Source organism: Liolophura sinensis, chromosome 4 (genome assembly GCF_032854445.1).
Source record: "Liolophura sinensis isolate JHLJ2023 chromosome 4, CUHK_Ljap_v2, whole genome shotgun sequence".
In the NCBI taxonomy this organism is placed as follows: Eukaryota; Metazoa; Mollusca; class Polyplacophora; order Chitonida; family Chitonidae; genus Liolophura; species Liolophura sinensis.
In genome coordinates, this window is record NC_088298.1 from 12,802,364 (window position 1) to 12,824,222 (window position 21,859).

Consider the following 21,859-nt stretch of genomic DNA (forward strand, 5'->3'; position numbering starts at 1 on the left):
GGTGGGTTCAAACCTACTCTGCTCTTGTTTCAGTCGTGGAGAAGTGTGCATTGTTGAACCTCTACACATGAACCTCACAATCAAGGACCATCCCATGCAGGATGTCATGATTCTTGCCATGGGCACATTATCTAAGGTGGGTATATGTAATGTCCAGCAGAACCAGTGGAGAAGGGATAAGATAGTTATAAACACCCTGGGGTCTCAGGGCCTAATCCAGCACTTCTCATCGTCCCATTACCGGACGCTGCCGTTCCCTCAAAGTGCCCTTTGAGTAAAAAAAAATACAAAAGAAACAGCCCGAATTCATTATAAGACTCAGATTATCTCCTTAGTCGCTATGCTCTGGCTAGCCATTCACCACATAAGGTGGTGTGATCAGATGCAGATGTTATCTGGGATGGCAGAGTTCTCCACATATCAGTAAATACAAGCCATCCTTAGACTGAATTTTCGGGCTAGGTATGTGTTGTGGTGTGCACGTGGGGAGGAGGTCAACCGTAGGAACCGAGGCCCTTAAAAATGCATGAGAATCGAAATATTCAACAATGAGGTGCCCTTCAGCAGTGGTTCCACCCCCTGCCGTTCTCAGGCCAGATAAGGCCCTGGGTCTAACCACTGAGACTGCTGCTTAGGACTGCTCATCATGCACTGCATAAGCTGTAATCATTACCATGTCAGTGCGTCTCCTCCTACAGTTTAGATTGGATTTCCATGAAACGTGTTCCAAGATGTTATATCATCTTTCATTGTCTGAGGCCTGCCTGTCCTATCAGCCAAGCTGGAAAACTACTGTAGCTGATACATTATTACGGGTCACACACTGTTATGATAATCTCTGTGTACACTGGCCAAAATGCACAAATAAGAAATTCGTCACTTGGAAGTCAGTATTAATGAAGAGGTTTCTTGGGTCAAAGTGTTAAAAACATGTATTTCAAGCTCTTGACAGTGGTGACCTTGACAAAAATTGTCATCCAATATGATATTAATGTGCGAAATGCATTAGATTATTGTAAAACACCATTGTAGTGAGAAAAATACAAAGGTGATGTTCACTAGAAATTATTTGTATGGGTGAAATTACAAATATGTGCATGGTATAAAGTCTTCATTTGAATGCTTAACTATCCGTCAGTGTTCAGTAATTCTTCATCTGTGTCGTTTGAATTTCTGGAGTTATCTCCCCTCCACCACTACAGGTGTTATTGGTGTCCCTGAAGCCACAGTTGAAGGTTATGTTTACTCACCCACTCAAGGTATGTATTCATCATGCGCTTATACCGTAATATTGTTGACCTCTGAATGCGTGCTTCACAGCACGCACAATGTAGATAATGCGTAGGTGTAGTCTGACCACCAGATGGGTGTTACCAGATCTGTGCCTTTGTTCACAAACTTTCTATAACAAATTATCGTATTTCTCCTAAAGCTCAGCTGTAATCAAGGGACACAGTTTGCTTTATTGTAAAGGGCCACTTAAGAATTTTTTTTGTGAAGGTTGATTAATTTTTCGTCCGAAATAATGGTAAGTGTTGTCATCAAAAATATCATTTTAGAGCTTTATGTGTTTTTTTTTTTTTGAAAGTGAAGGCCAGACTTTGGTGTTATCAAATCACAAAATACAGTATCGTGTAAAGTTTTCTGATATTTTATCTTGTTAGATTGTTTAACATAACGTGTCACTAATGTCATTTTGTGACAATGGCCCACAATTTGTTTCATAAAGCCCAAATAGCGTAACATTTTGTGATGCAGCTCTTTGTGAGAAAAAGACAGCATGCCTATGCATGCTGATCAGAAATTACAGCCCTATAAACAAACAGCTCACCATGTTTTCATGTTTTTCTCAGGGTGACTCATCAACTCTTCCGCTGCTCGCCTGGCAGTTTGTCATCATCCAGGTCTCTGAACGGGACAGAGTTATTGACCCTGTTTTAGCGTTTGCCAGGGATTCTGCCATTTACTTCTACCAGGTAACCATTTTGGATGACATTGCATTCTGTAAATATTTAGACACTTTGCTCCAACATGGGTATTGGCAAAGCTAAATGTACATTTGTCAGTATCTGGAAGCCTGATATAAGCCTATTTTCAACATCTGTAAATAGTCCAGATGTGACTTTTGACAAATTGGATTCTCTTCTCTTCCATCACTGCCATGGTAATTGAATTATTCTGTTTCATATTTCCTAGCACTAAGCAGTTTATGAGATTAGATAGGAAAGTCAAAGTGAATAGAGAATGCCCTTGTCAACAAAGCAATGAAAAGTAGATCGAAATGTGTGGTGAGGGGTTTAACATGGCTGCTGGGGTGTTACATGTATATACAACAAGGTACCGAACAAGGTTCAGCGATAACAAACGGTTGCACAACCAACACCAAGATGATGCTGTTAAAATCTATTCTACCCCTGAAAAAAATATAGCAAAAACAGCATATTTCATGCTGTTGCTATCTTTCACTTGCCCTGCAAAAGTCATGCATTTTAGAGCAATCAACGGTAAAGTTAGGCCATTGTGTATGTGTGATGTTGTGTCTTATTGTTGCGTGACTTGGGAATGTAAAATTTACTGTACATGGATTATGGTGTCGTAACACTGAGCTCAGATTTGAACGTCATGAAACAAATGTGGCTTTTTCCCCGAAAAAAAGCGATATCTATATACTACGAAATAACACTTTTATCACTGAAGGAAATTGTGATAGTTCACATTTTTTTGAATCATAAATAAAATCTAACAAGTAAACAAACTCAGATTCTTTTACTTGTAGAAATAAATGGCATGAAATGATATTATTCGAGAAGGTAAACGTACCTGTCGGTGTGTTGTGTGACACACTCAGTACCTGCCGGTGTGTTGTGTGACACACTCAGTACCTGCCAGTGTGTTGTGTGACACACTCGGTACCTGTCTGTCTGTTGTGTGACACACACAGCATTGTTTGAAAGGCCATCTCTATTAAATATGTACATTTGTACGCGGCCCACAACTGATAACAGAATAGAATACTGGACCACACATGTTGTTGGTACAGGGAAGGTAACTAGGGCGAGGTACTACAGAATCTGGATTCAGCTTCAGTGATAAATGTATCAGTTTATTGTACATGAACTTTGGAGTTGTATAGATGATAGATACAAAATAATTTTGTGGGTGTTTTTATGAGATATCAAATTAATAAATAGTGTATCTTTATTTAGAGCATTAGTCACTGAATTCTTCACTAAAGCATTTATGCTATTAAGATGTAAAAGGCTGTACAATTTGTCAGTATTTCAAAAAATTTGAAACATTTCTTAGCAAAAAATATTTCTCAGCAAAAATGTTTCAGAATTCAGAAATGTTTTTGAATGACCATATCGTAGGCGAGAGTTGTGGAAGTGGTGGTGGTTGTGGTGACAGTTGAGGTTGTGTCATATTGCCATGAACAGTGAATCATGGCAGAGGGTTTGTGGATTCTGCTAATGTTGGTGGGGCTATGGTAACAATTTATTTAATTATTTATTTGATTGGTATTTTATGCCGTATTCAAAAATATTTCACTTATACGACGGCAGCCAGCATTATGGTGGGTGGAAACCGGGCAGAGCACGGGGGAAACACATGACCATCTGCAGGTTGCTGGCAGACCTTCCCACGTATGGACAGAGAGAAAGCCAGCTGGACTTGAACTCACAGCAACTGCATTGGCGAGAGACTCCTGGGTCATTACGCTGCGCTAGCACGCTAACCAACTGAGCCACGGAGGCCCCCTTTAGTAACAACAAGTGGTTGGTGATACTGTTATGGCTACTGGCACAGTCTGATGTTTGTTGAACACCGCTGATTTCCACCATTGTGGCACACCAGTTTGTACATCACATAAGGAAAGTTTGTCAGTTTACCCTGGACAGACTCCAGGTCTCCTCCACTGATATTATTGAAAGCCATGGTAGATATGTAAGGAAAAATGCTGAAAAATAAGTCAGCAACAAAATAAATAAGGAGAGATAAATCTGGCTTATTGATAAAATTAATATAATTTACACGTCAAAATTTATGGAATTTTGTGTGTGCATTTTGTTTAATTATCTGTTTTGTACATGTAGGTTGTATGTAACACTCCACAAGACATCAAGTGTCAAGGCCTACAGAAGATGGAGGTGCCCTACAGACTATTGTCTATACAGGTAGCTTATCATACACTAATTAACTTCTTTTTTGTGGAGTCAGTACCATACACATATGTATATGTGCATTTCCATATCCTGCAGCCGATATGCCATATGTGTCTGACTGTTTTGGTTTTTTTTCTTATCTGATTTTAAACATGTCCAAGCATTATTGTTTCACTTATGATGTTCTCACTCCCATATCAAAAACCTGAACCGCCTTGTCTTTTCACCTTGTTCTCGCCACAATATGGCTGAAATATTGTCGATGTGGCGCCATAATCAGTAATTCACTCATTCCATATGTGTCTGCTGAAAAACCAGAGTAACAGGCTCATGACCAAACTGTTACAACGTGAGACAATGTCGATACGTATTTTCATTTATTTATTTACTTGATTAGTGTTTTAACACTGTAATCAAGAATATTTCACTTATACGAAGGCAGCCAACGTTGTAATGGGAGAAAAAGGGGCAGAGCCTAGAGGAAACTCACAACCATCCACGGGTTTCTGGTAGACTGATATATGTAGGATTGGATATCATATAGTAGCCTGCTTTCTCGGCAGTATTTATTTATTTATTTGATTAATGTTTTACGCCGTACTCAAGAATATTTCACTTATACAATGGCGGCCAGCATTATGGTGGGCGGAAACCGGGCAGAGCCCGAGGGAAAACCACAACCATCCGCAGATTGCTGGCAGACCTTCTCACTTACAGCCGGGGAGGAAATTCTCAGCAGTAGAATGATGATACACTGTTAAATGACAGTAGAATGATGATACACTGTTAAATGACATCACCATTGATGTCCAGTCAATGCCAGTGGAAAAAAAACAGAAGTTTGTCTGATGCAGGAGAACAGGCATAATACTATATTTCAGAAAATGTCATTGATAAATATGTCAGTTGTTTTAACCTGACATTTAATATACATATATATTATGTTGATGGAGAGAATGTGTACATATACTTTGCGGGTATAGAGAGTAGGGGTTGAAATCAGGATTAACACACTCAGGATGCGCTGCAATGATGATGAGAAGGGAAGTGTATTTTACTGGAACATTCACTGCATCACAAGATGTACAGATTGGTGTTGTGTTACGTTATCTTGACAATATTAACAGCAGAATATTCACTGTTTACAGTTGATTTGCTCAATTTACCCGAGAATGTCCTAAAACACTATGAGCCCTCTCGCCTTCCATACTTTCATGTTTGAAGAAGCTATGCTTGAGTATATATCATTCCAGCTACATTCTTACTGATCTTTTAAGCAGTCTTTCATAAGCTATGAGTGAGCATAACTAAAACACAATGGCGCCTCTGGCCTTCCATACTTTTATACATTTAGGTAGCTATTTAACACCTGTGGACGTCCATATTATTATACATTCTGGAAGCTATACGTGAGTAAATTATCAAAGTTAAGTGTTTACTAACTATTTAACAGTCTTTATAATCTTGTAGCATACATGTATGTGACTCAGTCACAGTGAAAACAACTAATCATACTGCAATCGGCACAGATAAAGCTATGGGATTTTGTTACACACATATAGCTATGATGCCATCTCGGGATTCATGTGGCCAGCAATGGCTAGATCCACTTTTAATGAGTGTTATGTAAAAGTGTTATCTTGTAAAAACTGTGCTCTAAAACTTCTACCGACATACATGGGAATAGTTTATCAAATAGGCAGATATGTTAAAAATGTATTTTACTGGGGATTCACTGCATCACAACTTGTACAGATCAGTGTTGTGACATCATCGATCAGATGTACAAATTGTCACACAGTTTTACATGCTATTTCTCAAACTGTGTAGGGCCTCCGTGGCTCAGTTGGTTTAGCGCGCTATTGTAGCGTAATGACCCAAGAGCCTCTCACCAATGCGGTCGCTGTGAGTTCAAATCCAGCTCATGATGGCTTCCTCTCTGACCGTACGTGGGAAGGTCTTCCAGCAACCTGCGGATGGTTGTGGGTTTTTGCCAGGCTGTGCCCGGTTTCCTCCCACCATAATGCTGGCCGCCGTCGTATAAGTGAAATATTCTTGAGTATGGCGTAAAACACCAATCAAATAAATAAATAAATCAAACTGTCTAATTTAGCGTGATTTTTTATGATTCCTGTGGTTTGGAGTGGTTTTCCCTATAAATCTAGTAAAATTGAAACTCTCATAGACAGGACTTACAATTAGCAAAATTTTGGATCTCAGTGATGCCTAAGCTGTATCACTTACATATATGAAAAAGGGAAATAACTCGCAATTGCACACAAAAGAATTAAAAGCAAATCAGGGTAATCCCTCTTTTACAGATTTGATTGAATTAACCTTGTTACCATACTCCTTACAACACCTGCGTCGCTGTCTACGTTCTCTTTACATAATTGCCAGCAATAGACAAGCTTGATATTCTGAAGCTGGTGCAACACAGGTAGGCTTGTTTAGACTGAGCCTCATCACTGGTGTCCTCGCGCGGAACTATTTAATCAGCATTCATGAATAGCACTCCTTGTTTTACACACTTTGAGTTGTTGAAGATTTCTGTACAGAATTTGCTATTGGTGGCAGTGATGTAAAGTGGGCGCAACGAGAGAAGGAAGTATGCCTTGTTACATGTACATGGGTCTGACAGCACTCATTTTCCTAAAGCCCGCCACAGATGGAAGCTATTGACCAGACGAGGTCATTACCTCAGTCAAAAAGTTAAAAGCAGATGATAAGCATTTGGCTTACATATTGCCATGAAGCAGGTCATGTGACCAGACGTATGACCCCCCTCACGTGGCTTATCAGAGGAAAAATGATGGACTCAGATGATGGGGTTGAGGGGAGGTTACTCCTAATTTTATTGTTAAAACAATGATGTCGTTGTTTATGACTTTAATTCTCATTGACGAAAATGGGTGCATCTGCAAATAGGTCAGTACTCATTTCAGATACTATTTTGAACAAACCGGGGTAAAAGTCACATGATTTATTAGCGCATTTCTATTGGACTGTGTTTAAGTATCTGACTGAGCTGAAGACTTACGTTCCATGGTGAGGTTTTTCCCTTGCCTGCCTAAAAAATGTAAAGCAGGCTACATACTTGACTCTCAGTCTCAGGAGTTGAAAACCACACTAAAAACTGTGCTCACACCATGAGGTTTTAATTGCTCGTGATCAGTAGTTGAGCATTTTGCTCTCATCTGCAGGAGTCAGATCCTTACTTGACAAGGTTGAGGAGGAGAATCTTAAAGCTGTTGTCATCTGATAACAGGTCTCCGTTTATGAGGCTCCAGTGGGGTGGTAATCAGGCTCAGCTGGCACATGTAAATGAGGTTCCTATTGCGAATATGAGGCTCTAATGGGGTGGGTATGAGGCTTCAGTGGTGCTTCGTGCGAATATTATGTTGTTCATTTTTGTAACAGTATACAGTGGTGGATAATTTGGTAGATTTTGATACATGTATGACTCAGGAATTCACACAACCTCATTCTTAAACAGTAGTAGGAACATTGAAAAAACTGAATATTGGGACAAAAAAAACTTTTCCTAGCTCCTACCATAATGCTGCCCGCCATTGCAAAAGTGAAATATTCTTTGTGTATGGCATAAAACACCAATCAAATAAATAAGAAAATCTTTATGCATACATTTGCCAGAACCAGCCAGTCGATATATTTTTGGTATGTAAGCAGAGTTCTAAACTGAAAACAGTCCATTAAAGTTATTTTTATACAGGCCGTACGTAGGAAGGTCTGCCAGCAACCTGCGCATGGTCGTGGGTTTCCCCCCGGGCTGTGCCCAGTTTCTGCCCACCCACAATGCTGGTCGCTGTCGTATAAGTGAAATATTCTTGAGTACAGCGTAAAACACCAATCAGATAAATAAATTATTTTTATACATGCATTCCAGCAGGTGGATTTAGATGTTTTTCATGTATCGGATGTATCAGTCACACAAACAGTCCAGTTTGCATTGGGATATCTTCGCATATTAAATCAACTGTGTTGGTCATGCGGGTTAAAATTGCTGTGCAAGATATTAACAGCTATATATTCAACACATGTTAGAGCTGAATGTCAGTCAAACAGTCAAACTGGTTATATACACTAACAGTGTTATTTAACACTGATGACTTTTTAATACTAATGGTAAACACCTATAACTTGTGTCAAGTTGAACTTACAGTTTGAAATTCTGGACATTGCAAGGTGCTTGTGCAGCGTGAAAGAAAATACATGCATGGAGTCAACTGCTGTTTTGACATGTAGAAAAAAAAACAAAAACAAAAAACAAAAACAAGCAGAAATGGTTGATTATCACTACATGTGTACACAGACCTAAACACACACAAATAGACCTAAACACACAAAAGTCTTACAGCATTAAAAGTATTTACAGCACATTATGCGTTCGTGTGAGTTCAAGTCCAGCTCATGCTGGCTTCCTCTCCGGCCACACGTGGGAAGGTCTGTCAGCAACCTGCGGATGGTCGTGGGTTTCCCCTCGGACTGTGCCTGGTTTCCACCCAAAATAATGCTGACCGCCGTCATATAAGTGAAATATTCTTCAGTACGGCGTAAAACACTAATCAAATAAATAAATACAGCACATTAACTATGGGTATCAAATCAGAATGCCTCAATCTACACATGATTTGAGATGTAATAAATTTAAAGTAGTGATTTTAGCTGTCTTGATGCCATAATAGGTCGCATCTATATGCTAAATTAAAAAATAAAATTATTATAAGAAGTTGTTCGATGATACTACTTAACATTTATGGATAGAATGACACTGAATATGCCTTTCATAAAGCTGCTGAATTCCACATATAAAACAGAAAAGTTTTGATAGGGTGGGAAGAATTTGTATGAATCCTAAGTGTGTGGTCTAAGTATTGAAATGCAAGATCTCTTGTCATTTTGAATTATTCTGCTCTTCATCTGGTGAGGAGAATTCGTATGAATTAGGGCTTTGAGTAAGAAGCTCATATCCTCAATTTAATGTCTGAAGTTCTGAATATTTTAAGTTAATTTTTCCATATAAATTAGATGAATTATTAGACATACTTAAACTTACTATTACTATTTATGCAATGGTCTTTTTATTTCATCTCTTGTATTGTTGCATTGTGCTTTTCGTTGCATTTTATTTTCTGGGAAAACTTTGTCAACATGGATATTAATGTAAAGAAACATACTGTACACATAAGCATGTACATGGAAAGGTTCCCTAATGGCAGAGACTTCTTAACTTGTAGGTTTACATTTTCATGTAAATATTATTTCAATGTGATGCAAATTATTAAGCTGTTTATGGTGATAAAATTTGGTGTTGATATTGAGGTAGCAAAGTGCGTGTTAGCTGTGATTTCTGACTGATTCTAATCAGCATCTAAATCCCTGGGATAATATGGGTAGATGTTTATATCACTTCATACTATCATGGTGGCAAGAGGGTGTGTGTGTGTAAGGTCATGTTCAGTTGATTTTTTTGTTTCTTTGTTGTCAGCATTTGTATAAACAGGTGCAGTGTTTACATTTCTCAAACATTATTTTGTTGTCATGACATTGAAATCAACTGTAGTGTAATTCTCTATGTTCTTGGGACAGCATACTGATACACGACCAATAGTGATTAATAATACAAATAACTGTTACAATTGCTTCTCAACCTTGTACATTTTCTGCGTAGATGCTGCTATTTTTTTTGTCCGCTAATTATGTGTGTGAAAGCCATATGGAAGAAAAACAACTGTCTTGACCTACATCTTAATAGGGTGAATGACAAGAAACGCAAATACAATAATATACATGACAAATTTAATATGTGTATCAATCCCTACGATCTCTGGGGGTCCTCCGTGGCTCAGTTGGTTAGAGCGCTAGCGCAGCGTAATGACCCAGGGGCCTCTCACCAATGCAGTCACTGTGAGTTCAAGTCCAGCTCATGCTGGCTTCCTCTCCGGCCGTACGTGGGAAGGTCCTTCAGCAACCTGCGGATGGTCGTGTGTTTCCCCGTGCTCTGCCCGGTTTCCACCCACCATAATGCTGGCCGTCGTCGTATGAGTGAAATATTCTTGAGTACGGTGTAAAACACCAATCAAAACCAATAAATAAATAAATAACCCTACGATTTCTGTACTTTAGCATTGGTCCAGGCAATTCTTGGATATAGGGCTAGTGTAAGGATTGTTGATTGTGTGTAGCATCGTTTGTTCATGCTTACACTGCAGTCTAACTACAACGTACAATATGTTATATGATATGTGCATGTAACGGGGAAACTCACGACCATCTGCAGATTGCAGGCCTTAATTTTCCATGCAGTGGGATCAGTTGGAAGATTACCTATATCTGGGTGTATAATTTGTTTCATTTTTGTATAACAACTGTAATCAGTAATCAACTGACGATGACAGTGAGGAGTTGATCAAACCAAAATGTTTTTGCAAGTTACTGATTAACTTCACATGTATGAAATACATGTACAATGTATCTGGGTTTAAGCTGATAGTCTTGATTCAGTACACTATTGTGTATACAAACTACATTCTTTTAGCTTCAGTGGTCTAATTGGTTAGAGTGTGTGTCTCGAAGTAGCAAGACCCTGGATCAAACCCAGCTTATGTCACAGCCTTTCAGTTACATTCTTAATTTAATGTCTGAAGTTCTAAATATTTTAAGTTAATTTTTCCATATAAATTAGATGAATTATTAGACATACTTAAACTTACTATTACTATTTATGCAATGGTCTTTTTATTTCATCTCTTGTATTGTTGCATTGTGCTTTTCGTTGCATTTTATTTTCTGGGAAAACTTTGTCAACATGGATATTAATGTAAAGAAACATACTGTACACATAAGCATGTACATGGAAAGGTTCCCTAATGGCAGAGACTTCTTAACTTGTAGGTTTACATTTTCATGTAAATATTATTTACTGTGCGTTCTCCGTTGTGTTACTCTAGCTGTTGCTGATCATTTGGTTGGGTCAGCTATCAGTGTTGGTGATGACATATCAGGTTGAAAACCTATGAAAAAGTATTCATGTTTAGATACTTCAGTGGCGGCCGCACTTTGGCGGCATGGACTGGCACTGCTACAAGGAGACCCATGTGTTCATGTATGCACTAATACTCTAATGACTCCTCATCCTCATAGGACTGAGAAATTGTTAATGACAATATAAAAACCCAAGCATACATACACATACATGTATTTAGTTATTTATTTGATTGGTGTTTTACGCCATACTCAAGAATATTTGACTTCTACGTCGGCAGCCAGCATTACAATGGAAGGAAACGGGGCAGAGCCCGGACGAAACTCACGACCATTAGCAGGTTGCTGACAGACCTTCCTACGTACATCTGGAGAGGAAGCCAGCATGAGCTGGACTTACAGCAGCCGTTTTGGTGAGACGCTCCTGGGTCATTATGGTGTGCAATCGCGCTAACCAACTGAGCCCCCACAGACATGTACATATAGACAAGCTGTTCATGTTACCAATAATTAGTACAGAGTTTGTAACAGTGGATGAATGTATGAATTCTTCATTTGCTATTTGTAACAGTGGATGAATGTATGAATTCTTCATTTGCTATTTGTAACAGTGGATGAATGTATGAATTCTTCGTTTGCTATTTGTAACAGTGGATGAATGTATGAATTCTTCGTTTGCTATTTGTAACAGTGGGTGAATGTATGAATTCTTCATTTGCTATTTGTAACAGTGGATGAATGTATGAATTCTTCATTTGCTATTTGTAACAGTGGATGAATGTATGAATTCTTCATTTGCTATTTGTAACAGTGGATGAATGTATGAATTCTTCGTTTGCTATTTGTAACAGTGGGTGAATGTATGAATTCTTTGTTTCCTGTTTGTAACAGTGGATGAATGTATGAATTCTTCTTTTGCTATGGATGAATGTATGAATTCTTCGTTTGCTGTTTTATAACAGTGGATGATTCCAGGCATTCTGTGTCTGTTGTTTGTAAGAGTGGACGAACCCATGAGTTCTGCGTTAGTGTTTTGTACAAGGGGATGAGTTATGTATTTATGTTTTGTGAAAGGGGATGAGTTAAGTATTTATGTTTTGTGAAAGGGAATGAGTTAGGTATTTATGTTTTGTGAACGGGGATGAGTTATGTATTTGCTGTTTGTATCAGTGGATGAACCCACGGACACTGGTGTGCCTGGACACAGCTGAGAAACTTCATGTGATTGATGTGAGGTCAGAAGAAGAACTAGAGGTAAGAGGTCAGCTGTTAGCTATGGCCTGTTCAGATAATATCATAAATGATATGTGTAAATATTGTAAACTGTGTATGCCTATATCGTTATACATGTATGATTACATGCACATGGTCCGTAGGAGGGATTAAAGGTAGAAAATAGTGATTTGTCGGAGAAAATTAATGATCGAATCGTTTTTGAAACCTATTGCAGTCTTCAGGTTCTGGAGATGTATAACTCTGTAACTGGCTGAAGGATTTCTTTTTGTTATCATACGTGACTTTTAATGTTTTAATCAAATGAGGCAAGGAGAGGCTTAGTTTGTTTTTATTTGTTCCTCTCAGGTGATTGACATCTCTGATGTTCAGCTGGTGTATGGTTCCAGTCACTTCAAGTCTTTAGCAACAGGAGGCAATGTTAGCCAAGCTTTGGTAAGTACATCTGTTTGTGTCTGAATAGTGTTAAGGACTTTAGTACTTCATAATCGTGCTGCTGAAAATGTGTCTTGTTACTGGATATATCGTGAATTCTGGTCTTATCCTGTCCAGCTATACTGTCAGACAATCTCTATTTTTCTGATCCATTTCAACTGTTGTACTGTACATTTGAATGCATTCTATTTTGCTGAACTGTCCACAGGTTGTACAGTTTTACATTTGAACACATCTTAATTTCCTGATCTGTTCAACTTAAATAGGGGCCTCCATGGCTCGGTCGGTTATAGCGCAGCATAATGACCTAGGAGTCTCTCACCAATGCGGTTGCTGTGAGTTCATGTCCAGCTCTTGCTGACTTCCTCTCCGGCCATATGTGTGAAGGTCTGTCAACAGCCTGTGAATGGTCGTGGGTTTCCCCCGGGCTCTGCCCGATTTCCTCCCACCATAATGCTGGCTGCCGTCGTAGAAGTGAAATATTCTTGAGTACACCATAAAACACCAATCAAATAGATAAATAAATCAACTTAAATACTGCATGAAAACATTTGTGTATATAGCTCTATAAGCAACCTGTGGATGGTCGTGGGTTTTCCCATGCTCTACCTGGTTTCCTCCCATTGTACTGCTCGCTATTGTCGTATAAGTGAAATATTCTTGAGTTAAATGTATACATTTGAACACACCCTAGTTTTTTGTTCTGCGAGGGATGCATGTAAGCAGGAGGCCTGTCATGTTAACAGTCGTCCTCAGCTACTCTGGTCAGCTGTTTTAACTGGACATGCCATGATCTCATTATTAATGCTCTGTGATAAATAAATGTACATGTACATGATATTGTGATGTTTTTGTTCCCCCAGGCGTATGCAGGAGGCCAAGCATGTTATCAGTCAGTCGTCAGCTACTCGGGACAGCTGTTTCTACTGGGCACTAAAACTGTACATGTCATGTCACTAAGGACCTGGAGAGAGGTATCCTTGTCATTACTTTTCCGTATATTATGTTTACACCTTGAAGGGGCAGTTCTTTCCATGAAAGGCAAGCGGGTGTTTTCATTTGCGTCCAAATACACACAAAAAGTTTTAGGCGACCAAGTAATTGTTTGGCCATATCGTGAATAGACCATCCTTTATTGCCATCAAAATGTCCCCCGCGTGTCTATGCTTTTCGCTTGGAAATTGTTATCATTTTGAAAATGGAAGTGCTGTGTGGTAGGCTCTGTGTTGTCATCCACTGTCAGCCGGAAACAGTTTCTTAGTGGGTCATGTTAAGCATGCTTTGATTGGCTAGCAGAAATAAAAACATTCCCTCATTGGTCTAGGGTCGATTTATAATGGCATTCTCAACAGAGATGTCAGTTCTTATCTGCCTAGCAGCAGCTAGTTGTCGGATCCATGTTTGATAACAACTAATGGCCAGGCATGGGTTTGGAATTGTATGAACATGTCAGTCTCTGCTGGAGGATTAGTCATGTATCCGTAGGAAAACGCAGAAGCTGAAGATGTCGCATCATATGGGTTTTAACAGTATAAAAAGTGTCGGTACCATCACAGAAACATTGCTCATAACACAAATTAAAATGTGCTCATTAAATTTGACATCTTCAAACACTGTATAAAAGTTTGTCTTTGTAAAAGTTTGCCAGTCTGCCTACCTTGTTGGCTGCAGAGCCCTGGTCGGGGGACGCCATACTGGGAAGACTTGCTTGGATCATGTATTGAAAAGCAGGGACAGATCCATGTATTACCCATGCTTTTCCAGAAGCTATATTACATGTATGACTTAACTATAGTTACCCCTCTTAATTAGCACAATGAAAGTCCGATGCTGTTTATGTAGGTATATTGTGAGAGTATTATTCTTTGTAGACTTTTTATGAAGTACTGAAATTGGCCAGTCCAACCAATGTTGTTTTATCTCTAAAATCTTGACTACAAATGTGCATAATTTGTAATTTTGTACTCACCATTTTTTCTGAAGTAAAATGTAAACCTGATCTCAGGCAGAGATGTGCCTGTGGTACCTGACCACCAAATTATAATCAAAAACTCAGAGGTTCTAAGATGTACCTGAGGTACATCATTGACATTTTTTAACTTTCAAAGTTTCTAAGGTGTACCTGAGGTACTATGTCTAAGTATTGATTTTTTTTAAAAGGTTCTTGAGGTACATTTGAGATACTTGAGGTACAGTGCACCTCAGATAAAATAGATGGGGTGTACACCTCGTCTATTCCTCACACCTCGTGTCTGTAAGGCTTGTCTAGTTTCCCCTCACAGGATTTAAATTACAACATGCAGCGGCGTGTCCCACACATACAACTGCCTTTAGGTGAGTTGTCAACTGAGCTAGAGGGCTGCCCTGTAGCCTTATGTATCAGACAGCGATTGTCCCTTGTGGTCTGTGTTGTTCACAAAGAAAAGCCCGACATACCTGCAAGGTGTATGTACTGTCATGACGTCACAAGGTCAACGGTGGCTCGATCATAGGGGATTACATTTTCTGATGTTTGATCATCATGTGTATAACAGTGGAAGGTTTCCCATAATGCTGCCTTTCCTATATCCTCAGCGGATCGATGTCTTGGTGAAGCAGAATCGCTATCGGGATGCCCTGGCCTTAGCGCTGTCGTTTTATGAGGGTCGAGCAAAAGCGGTTCTTGGACTGTCAGGCTCACCACAGAAGAAAAGGGAAACAATTGCAGAGTTGGTGAGAAAGCCTGTAATAGGCACACTGTGTACCAATGTAAAGTTTATTATTATGGGAATTTGTGTGAATTCTTGTGTGAATACAAGTGTAAAAGGTTGATTCTGTGAATTCAGTTTGCCATAGAATGGTGTTTTGAGGTTTCTGTGGAAGCTGGCGTGATATCCTACTGCCAATCTCAGTTTCTGTACGATTTATTTACATGTATTTATTTATTTGATTGGTGTTTTACGCCGTACTGAAGAATATTTCACTTATACGACGGCGGCCAGCATTATGGTGGGTGGAAACCGGGCAGAGCCCGGGGGAAACCCATGACTATCCGCAGGTTGCTGCCAGACCTTCCCACGTACGGCTGGAGAGGAAGACAGCATGAGCTGGGCTTGAACTCACAGCGACTGCATTGGTGAGAGACTCCTGGGTTATTACGCTGCGATAGCGCTCTAACCAACTGAGCCATGGAGGCCTGTACGAGAAGTATTATTCAATTAAGAAGTAATATTCAGTACCAGAAGTAATATTCTGAGCCAGATGTAATATTCTGTGCCAGAAGTAATATTCTGTGCCAGAAGTAATATTCAGTACCAGAAGTAATATTCTGTGCCAGAAGTAATATTCTGTGCCAGAAGTAATATTCTGTGCCAGAAGTAATATTCAGTGACAGAAGTAATGTTCAGTGACAGAAGTAATGTTCAGTGCCAGAAGTAATGTTCAGTGCCAGAAGTAATATTCAGTACCAGAAGTAATGTTCAGTGCCAGAAGTAATGTTCAGTGCCAGAAGTAATATTCAGTGACAGAAGTAATGTTCAGTGCCAGAAGTAATATTCAGTGACAGAAGTAATGTTCAGTGCCAGAAGTAATATTCAGTACCAGAAGTAATGTTCAGTGCCAGAAGTAATGTTCAGTGCCAGAAGTAATATTCAGTGACAGAAGTAATGTTCAGTGCCAGAAGTAATGTTCAGTGACAGAAGTAATGTTCAGTGCCAGAAGTAATATTTAGTACCAGAAGTAATATTCAGTGCCAGAAGTAATATTCAGTACCAGAAGTAATGTTCAGTGCCAGAAGTAATGTTCAGTGCCAGAAGTAATATTCAGTGACAGAAGTAATGTTCAGTGCCAGAAGTAATATTCAGTGACAGAAGTAATGTTCAGTGCCAGAAGTAATATTCAGTACCAGAAGTAATATTCTGAGCCAGATGTAATATTCTGTGCCAGAAGTAATATTCTGTGCCAGAAGTAATATTCAGTACCAGAAGTAATATTCTGTGCCAGAAGTAATATTCAGTGAGAGAAGTAATGTTCAGTGCCAGAAGTAATATTCAGTGACAGAAGTAATGTTCAGTGCCAGAAGTAATATTCTGAGACAGATGTAATATTCTGTGCCAGAAGTAATATTCTGTGCCAGAAGTAATATTCAGTACCAGAAGTAATGTTCAGTGACAGAAGTAATGTTCAGTGCCAAAAGTAATATTCAGTGACAGAAGTAATGTTCAGTGACAGAAGTAATATTCAGTGACAGAAGTAATGTTCAGTGACAGAAGTAATATTCAGTGACAGATGTAATATTCAGTGACAGAAGTAATATTCAGTACCAGAAGTAATGTTCAGTGACAGAAGTAATGTTCAGTGACAGAAGTAATATTCAGTACCAGAAGTAATGTTCAGTGCCAGAAGTAATGTTCAGTGCCAGAAGTAATATTCAGTGACAGAAGTAATGTTCAGTGCCAGAAGTAATATTCAGTGCCAGAAGTAATATTCAGTACCAGAAGTAATATTCAGTACCAGAAGTAATGTTCAGTGACAGAAGTAATGTTCAGTGACAGAAGTAATATTCAGTGACAGAAGTAATGTTCAGTGACAGAAGTAATATTCAGTGACAGAAGTAATGTTCAGTGACAGAAGTAATATTCAGTGACAGATGTAATATTCAGTGACAGAAGTAATATTCAGTTCCAGAAGTAATATTATGTGGTCTTTATTTTGCTTCTGATGATGCACTTTTTGGGCGGACAATTTAAGAGTAAATACAGTATTTCCAGAAGCTGTTAAGCTTAAACTTTATTCTCAGAGTCTGAGTCTTATTATTTGTAGATGATATAGAAAGGACAGGTGATCATGTCATAAGTTTATGTCTGTCATGCCTGAAAAGTTTAAAGTGACAGTCCCTTCCATACTTAAAGGGCATGTCAGGTCAAACGAAGTTAAAATTTGATCCGCTTGAGCAAGTCATTATATTTACCTGTAGGTACCATACTCGGACATAAAATAGAGATGAAAAACACATTTTGCAATGAGGTACACATAGAACTCTGGGTTATGGAAAAAAGTATTTCCCATATTTATTATACACAATCTTTGGAATCCCAAAATAATTAATAATACATGCTCCACCAATCAGTACTGAATACTTTCCACCTTATGATACTGCAAAACCAAATTCTGACAGCAGTCTGAAAACCCAGAAATCAGTGGGCAGTCTGAATGAACAGAATGTATATTATGCCAAGATGTCATCCCTTGAGCGTGGCATCCTGTAACAGTTAATGCAGTGTTAAGGTAAATGTTAACGGTGGTATCTGAAAAGGTGTGCATATACACGTATGTATTGAACTCAGGTTGTGTATACTATTAGAGCACAATTTTGGATGCACTGCATGCATAATGATTGCCATAAATTACGTAAAACTTTACGACTTATCCTCCTATGTGTATTGGAATCAATGGAAAACGTCATAATAGGTTGATACCTTGAAAAAGTTCTGCATGTGTTCAGTTCAGGTTAACATGAGGGGATGCTCCATCGTTGATGCCTGCGGATGATTCCCTGGGCTCTGCCCGGTTTCCTCCCATCATAATGCTGGCCGTCCTCATATAAGTGAAATATTCTTAAATACTGCATAAAATATTAATCAAATAAATGAATCCATTGTTGATACCATACATGTGTGTTAATTAGAAATAAGTTACAAAAATTCTTTGTCTCCCTTTTTTGTTAGAATCCTTGTTAAGGTGAATGTTTATGTACTTATGTTGTTGCAATCAGGTGTCTCCTCCAGGTGCACTCTTCAGTACTAGATCTAATTGTATTTGACACCGATGTTCTCTGTGCAGATGCTGGACCTGCTATTTGAGTTTGTAGACTTGTCTATGACACAGTTTTGTCCTGATCAGGGGAAGGTTGAGGAACTTGAAGAATATTACCAGGTAAGGCTGCAACATTACTGGCTTCTTACACTCCATGAAAAACTCCTGTTATTCCTGGAAAATGATATGAACTTAAAGGAGTTAGCTCCTGGAGACTTTCACGGCCATTCATTGTCCTAAGAGCTGTAGAAATTTGTGCATTCCTGAAAAAAAAATCAAAGACCAAACGTGTCATGTTAGTTTCCCCTTTGTGCATACAAATTGCTTGCGTCCTCGGTGATAGCAGTTGTGATGTCATTGTCACAGGAAGATTGACCATATGTTCATGTAACAAGTGTGTGTGTTTCCCTTTCAAAAGTAGGTTGGTACCTACGCATGTCACACTGTTCAAAACAGTTTTCTGATTAATTTCTAAGAGCTGCATTAATGGTCAAAATGGCATTGTCTACAAATATCAAGTTTTTTAACTGGTTGGTGCAGTATTCTGTCTGGCAGATTAAAGGAAAAGACCTCTGAAAATTGAAGTAGGCATCACTAATTAGACCACTTAAAACTATGCATAAATTTACTTTCATTTATTGTTTTTACATGTTTGTGAGAAGAGTTAAAGGCGTTTGAAACATTTGAATTCTAAGGTGGGCTTATTGGAACAAACTATCAGTGTTGAATGTTGAAATAACTCTTTTTACTGAAATCATAATAAATAATAATGTTCCCAAATATTCCTTCAGAGTTCCTAGATTCTGTCAGTGTGGCTCATAAAGCCCACTATAGTATTCAAGTATTAGAAATGCCTTTCAACATTCTTTAAAGAATCTGAAAAATTAAGTGGAAGATTTTTACACATAGTTTTCAGTTGTCTGTACGGTGAATCTTCATTCATATTTTTTTTACTAATTACATCGACAAAGTTTCGTTCATAAGATTAAGAATTGCTGTGTCTGTTATAAGTAACAAAGGCATAGATTATTTGTTACATTGTACTTAACACATCTCATGTGATTCTTTAGAAAAGCGTGGGAATTTGTGATTGTTCCCAGAATGAACATATATGTCATCATGCCCTGAATTATTTATTTGATTGGTGTTTTACGCCGCACTCAAGAATATTTCACTTATAGGACGGTGGCCAGCATTATGGTGGGTGGAAACCAGGCTGAACCCGGGGGGAAACCCACGACCATCCGTAGGTTGCTGAAGGACCTTCCCATGTAAGGCCGGAGAGGAAGCCAGCATGAGCTGGACTTGAACTCACAGCGACTGCATTGGTGAGAGGCTCCTGAGTCAGTGCATTGTGCTAACGTGCTAAACCCAATCATGCCCTGTGGTGCATGACTATGGCAGAGCTGACTATTGCAGGCATCTTGTACACACAATGCGCACATGTCGCAAGATGCTCACATGATGTGCGCATGGCAGACACAGTTATTTAGGTAACTGTATTGTCAGTGCAATACCTACTACAATGATCATAAGGTATGTGTTCTTCAGAGATGATTTCATAGAAAATAACAATTTTCAAAATGTTTTTTAGACAAATAGAGTTCTTAAACTTCTGAGTTTGAATGTAAAGTGACAAAAACATCACTTCTGATAGATGAGGCTCAGGAAGACAATTATATTGTATCCGTCTTGAAATACTTTAAAGTTCAGCAAACATTCTAAAGAAATGTACATATATGATGTTTTGGGGACAGTTTTTTTGTGGCAAAGATGTCACATCATTTAAGTGGACTTCAAAAAAAAAAAAAAATTCAGTCTCCAGCTACATTGTGTGTGCATTTGGCTTAAAATAATAGCCCTGTCCACCTTACTTATTGTAAAACTGTCATAACACACCCATAGTAGGAATAATATATTTTTTACATTTACTGTGGCACTTTAGGATGATCACTGATTACAGTGTATGGTACACTGTACACTTGATGCATTGTGGTAAGGGATGCACTTCAGTCCAGCTCATGCTGGCTTCCTCTCCGACCGTACGTGGGAAGGCCTGCCAGCAACCTGCGGAGGGTCATGGTTTCTCCTGAGGCTCTGCCTGGTTTCCACCCACCATAATGCTGGCCGCAGTCGTATAAGTGAAATATTCTTGAGTACGGCGTAAAACACCAATCAGATAAGTAAATAAACAAACACAGTTAAAATATGAAAGGAACAATGTTATCTGATGCAAATTATATCTAGCAGAAATCTTACACATGTGTATTGTTTAATCACTGGTTTATTTCAACCACAAAATGCAACTTTCATCCCTTTCTGAACAAACAACGGCCATCATATTACATGTAGGCTTGGCCTGTACAAGTGGTGATCTTACAAGTAGTATGTCGCAAGCTGTATAGTCAGATTGATTACATTATAACAGTACGTATACTTCTGTTGATTGAGACTGTCAAGCCTAACGGTGTTTATCATTCTACCTGTATTTTGAACTTGAATTAAATGCAGTCGACATGTTCATTAAATTATTCATTAAAGAAAGTCACTATACAACTGGAAAACTGAGAAGGCCTGTGTATAATAACAGACATTAGGTTATGAACAGTGCTTTATCAGGGAGCAGGCAATGTTCTAGTGGTTCACTGGAATGCTTGCCTGTTTTCAATTGCTAGGACAAAAAAAGAGTTTTAAAAACGGTCTTTGCCTGGAAATGTGTTGATTTTCCGGCTCTCCTCTCTGCTTGTTGTGCCTTTGTGACAAAAAATTGGCCAATGCTGCTAGCGTGGCCATTTGTGTTGAAGACCATTACCCTTCCACCAATATATGGGATAATATATATGTATATGGGCATACACGCATGTCACGTATGTCACGCATGTCACGTATGTCACGTATGTCACATGTGGGTAAGTTGGTCAGTAAACTCATGGTTTACTCAGTGTTTCTGCAACAATCACATAGAAAATAAATAGTGCTTACTACGTTAATGAGCATGCAGTGATGTGGAAAGTCCATACCGGCACATGGACATTGTACGATTCAATGCTGTACCACCTAACTTTATATGCGGAGCCTAAATGAGAGTCGTGTTGTCACTGGCTCATCTTTGACATCTTTTTTCTCCCCAGACCGTGGTGCCAGTGTGTGTTGACTACTGTTTACATTTAGGAAGGACGTAAGTATGACTCTGTGTAACACTTTGGGAACTGCGTCATCAACAATATATT

At 38.8% G+C, this 21,859-nt stretch overlaps 1 protein-coding gene across 1 annotated transcript in view; it reads left to right on the plus strand.

The window, feature by feature from the left end:
- Positions 1 to 21,859, plus strand: part of LOC135464426 (vacuolar protein sorting-associated protein 8 homolog) — a 58,854-nt gene that overhangs the window by 16,210 nt on the left and 20,785 nt on the right. The window contains exons 11-20 of the mRNA XM_064741853.1: positions 34 to 136; positions 1,203 to 1,259; positions 1,854 to 1,976; positions 4,095 to 4,175; positions 12,339 to 12,422; positions 12,750 to 12,836; positions 13,700 to 13,810; positions 15,411 to 15,548; positions 18,657 to 18,749; positions 21,761 to 21,807. Coding sequence (XP_064597923.1) covers positions 34 to 136; positions 1,203 to 1,259; positions 1,854 to 1,976; positions 4,095 to 4,175; positions 12,339 to 12,422; positions 12,750 to 12,836; positions 13,700 to 13,810; positions 15,411 to 15,548; positions 18,657 to 18,749; positions 21,761 to 21,807 — 924 coding nt within the window. The remainder of the gene's footprint in view (positions 1 to 33; positions 137 to 1,202; positions 1,260 to 1,853; positions 1,977 to 4,094; positions 4,176 to 12,338; positions 12,423 to 12,749; positions 12,837 to 13,699; positions 13,811 to 15,410; positions 15,549 to 18,656; positions 18,750 to 21,760; positions 21,808 to 21,859) is intronic.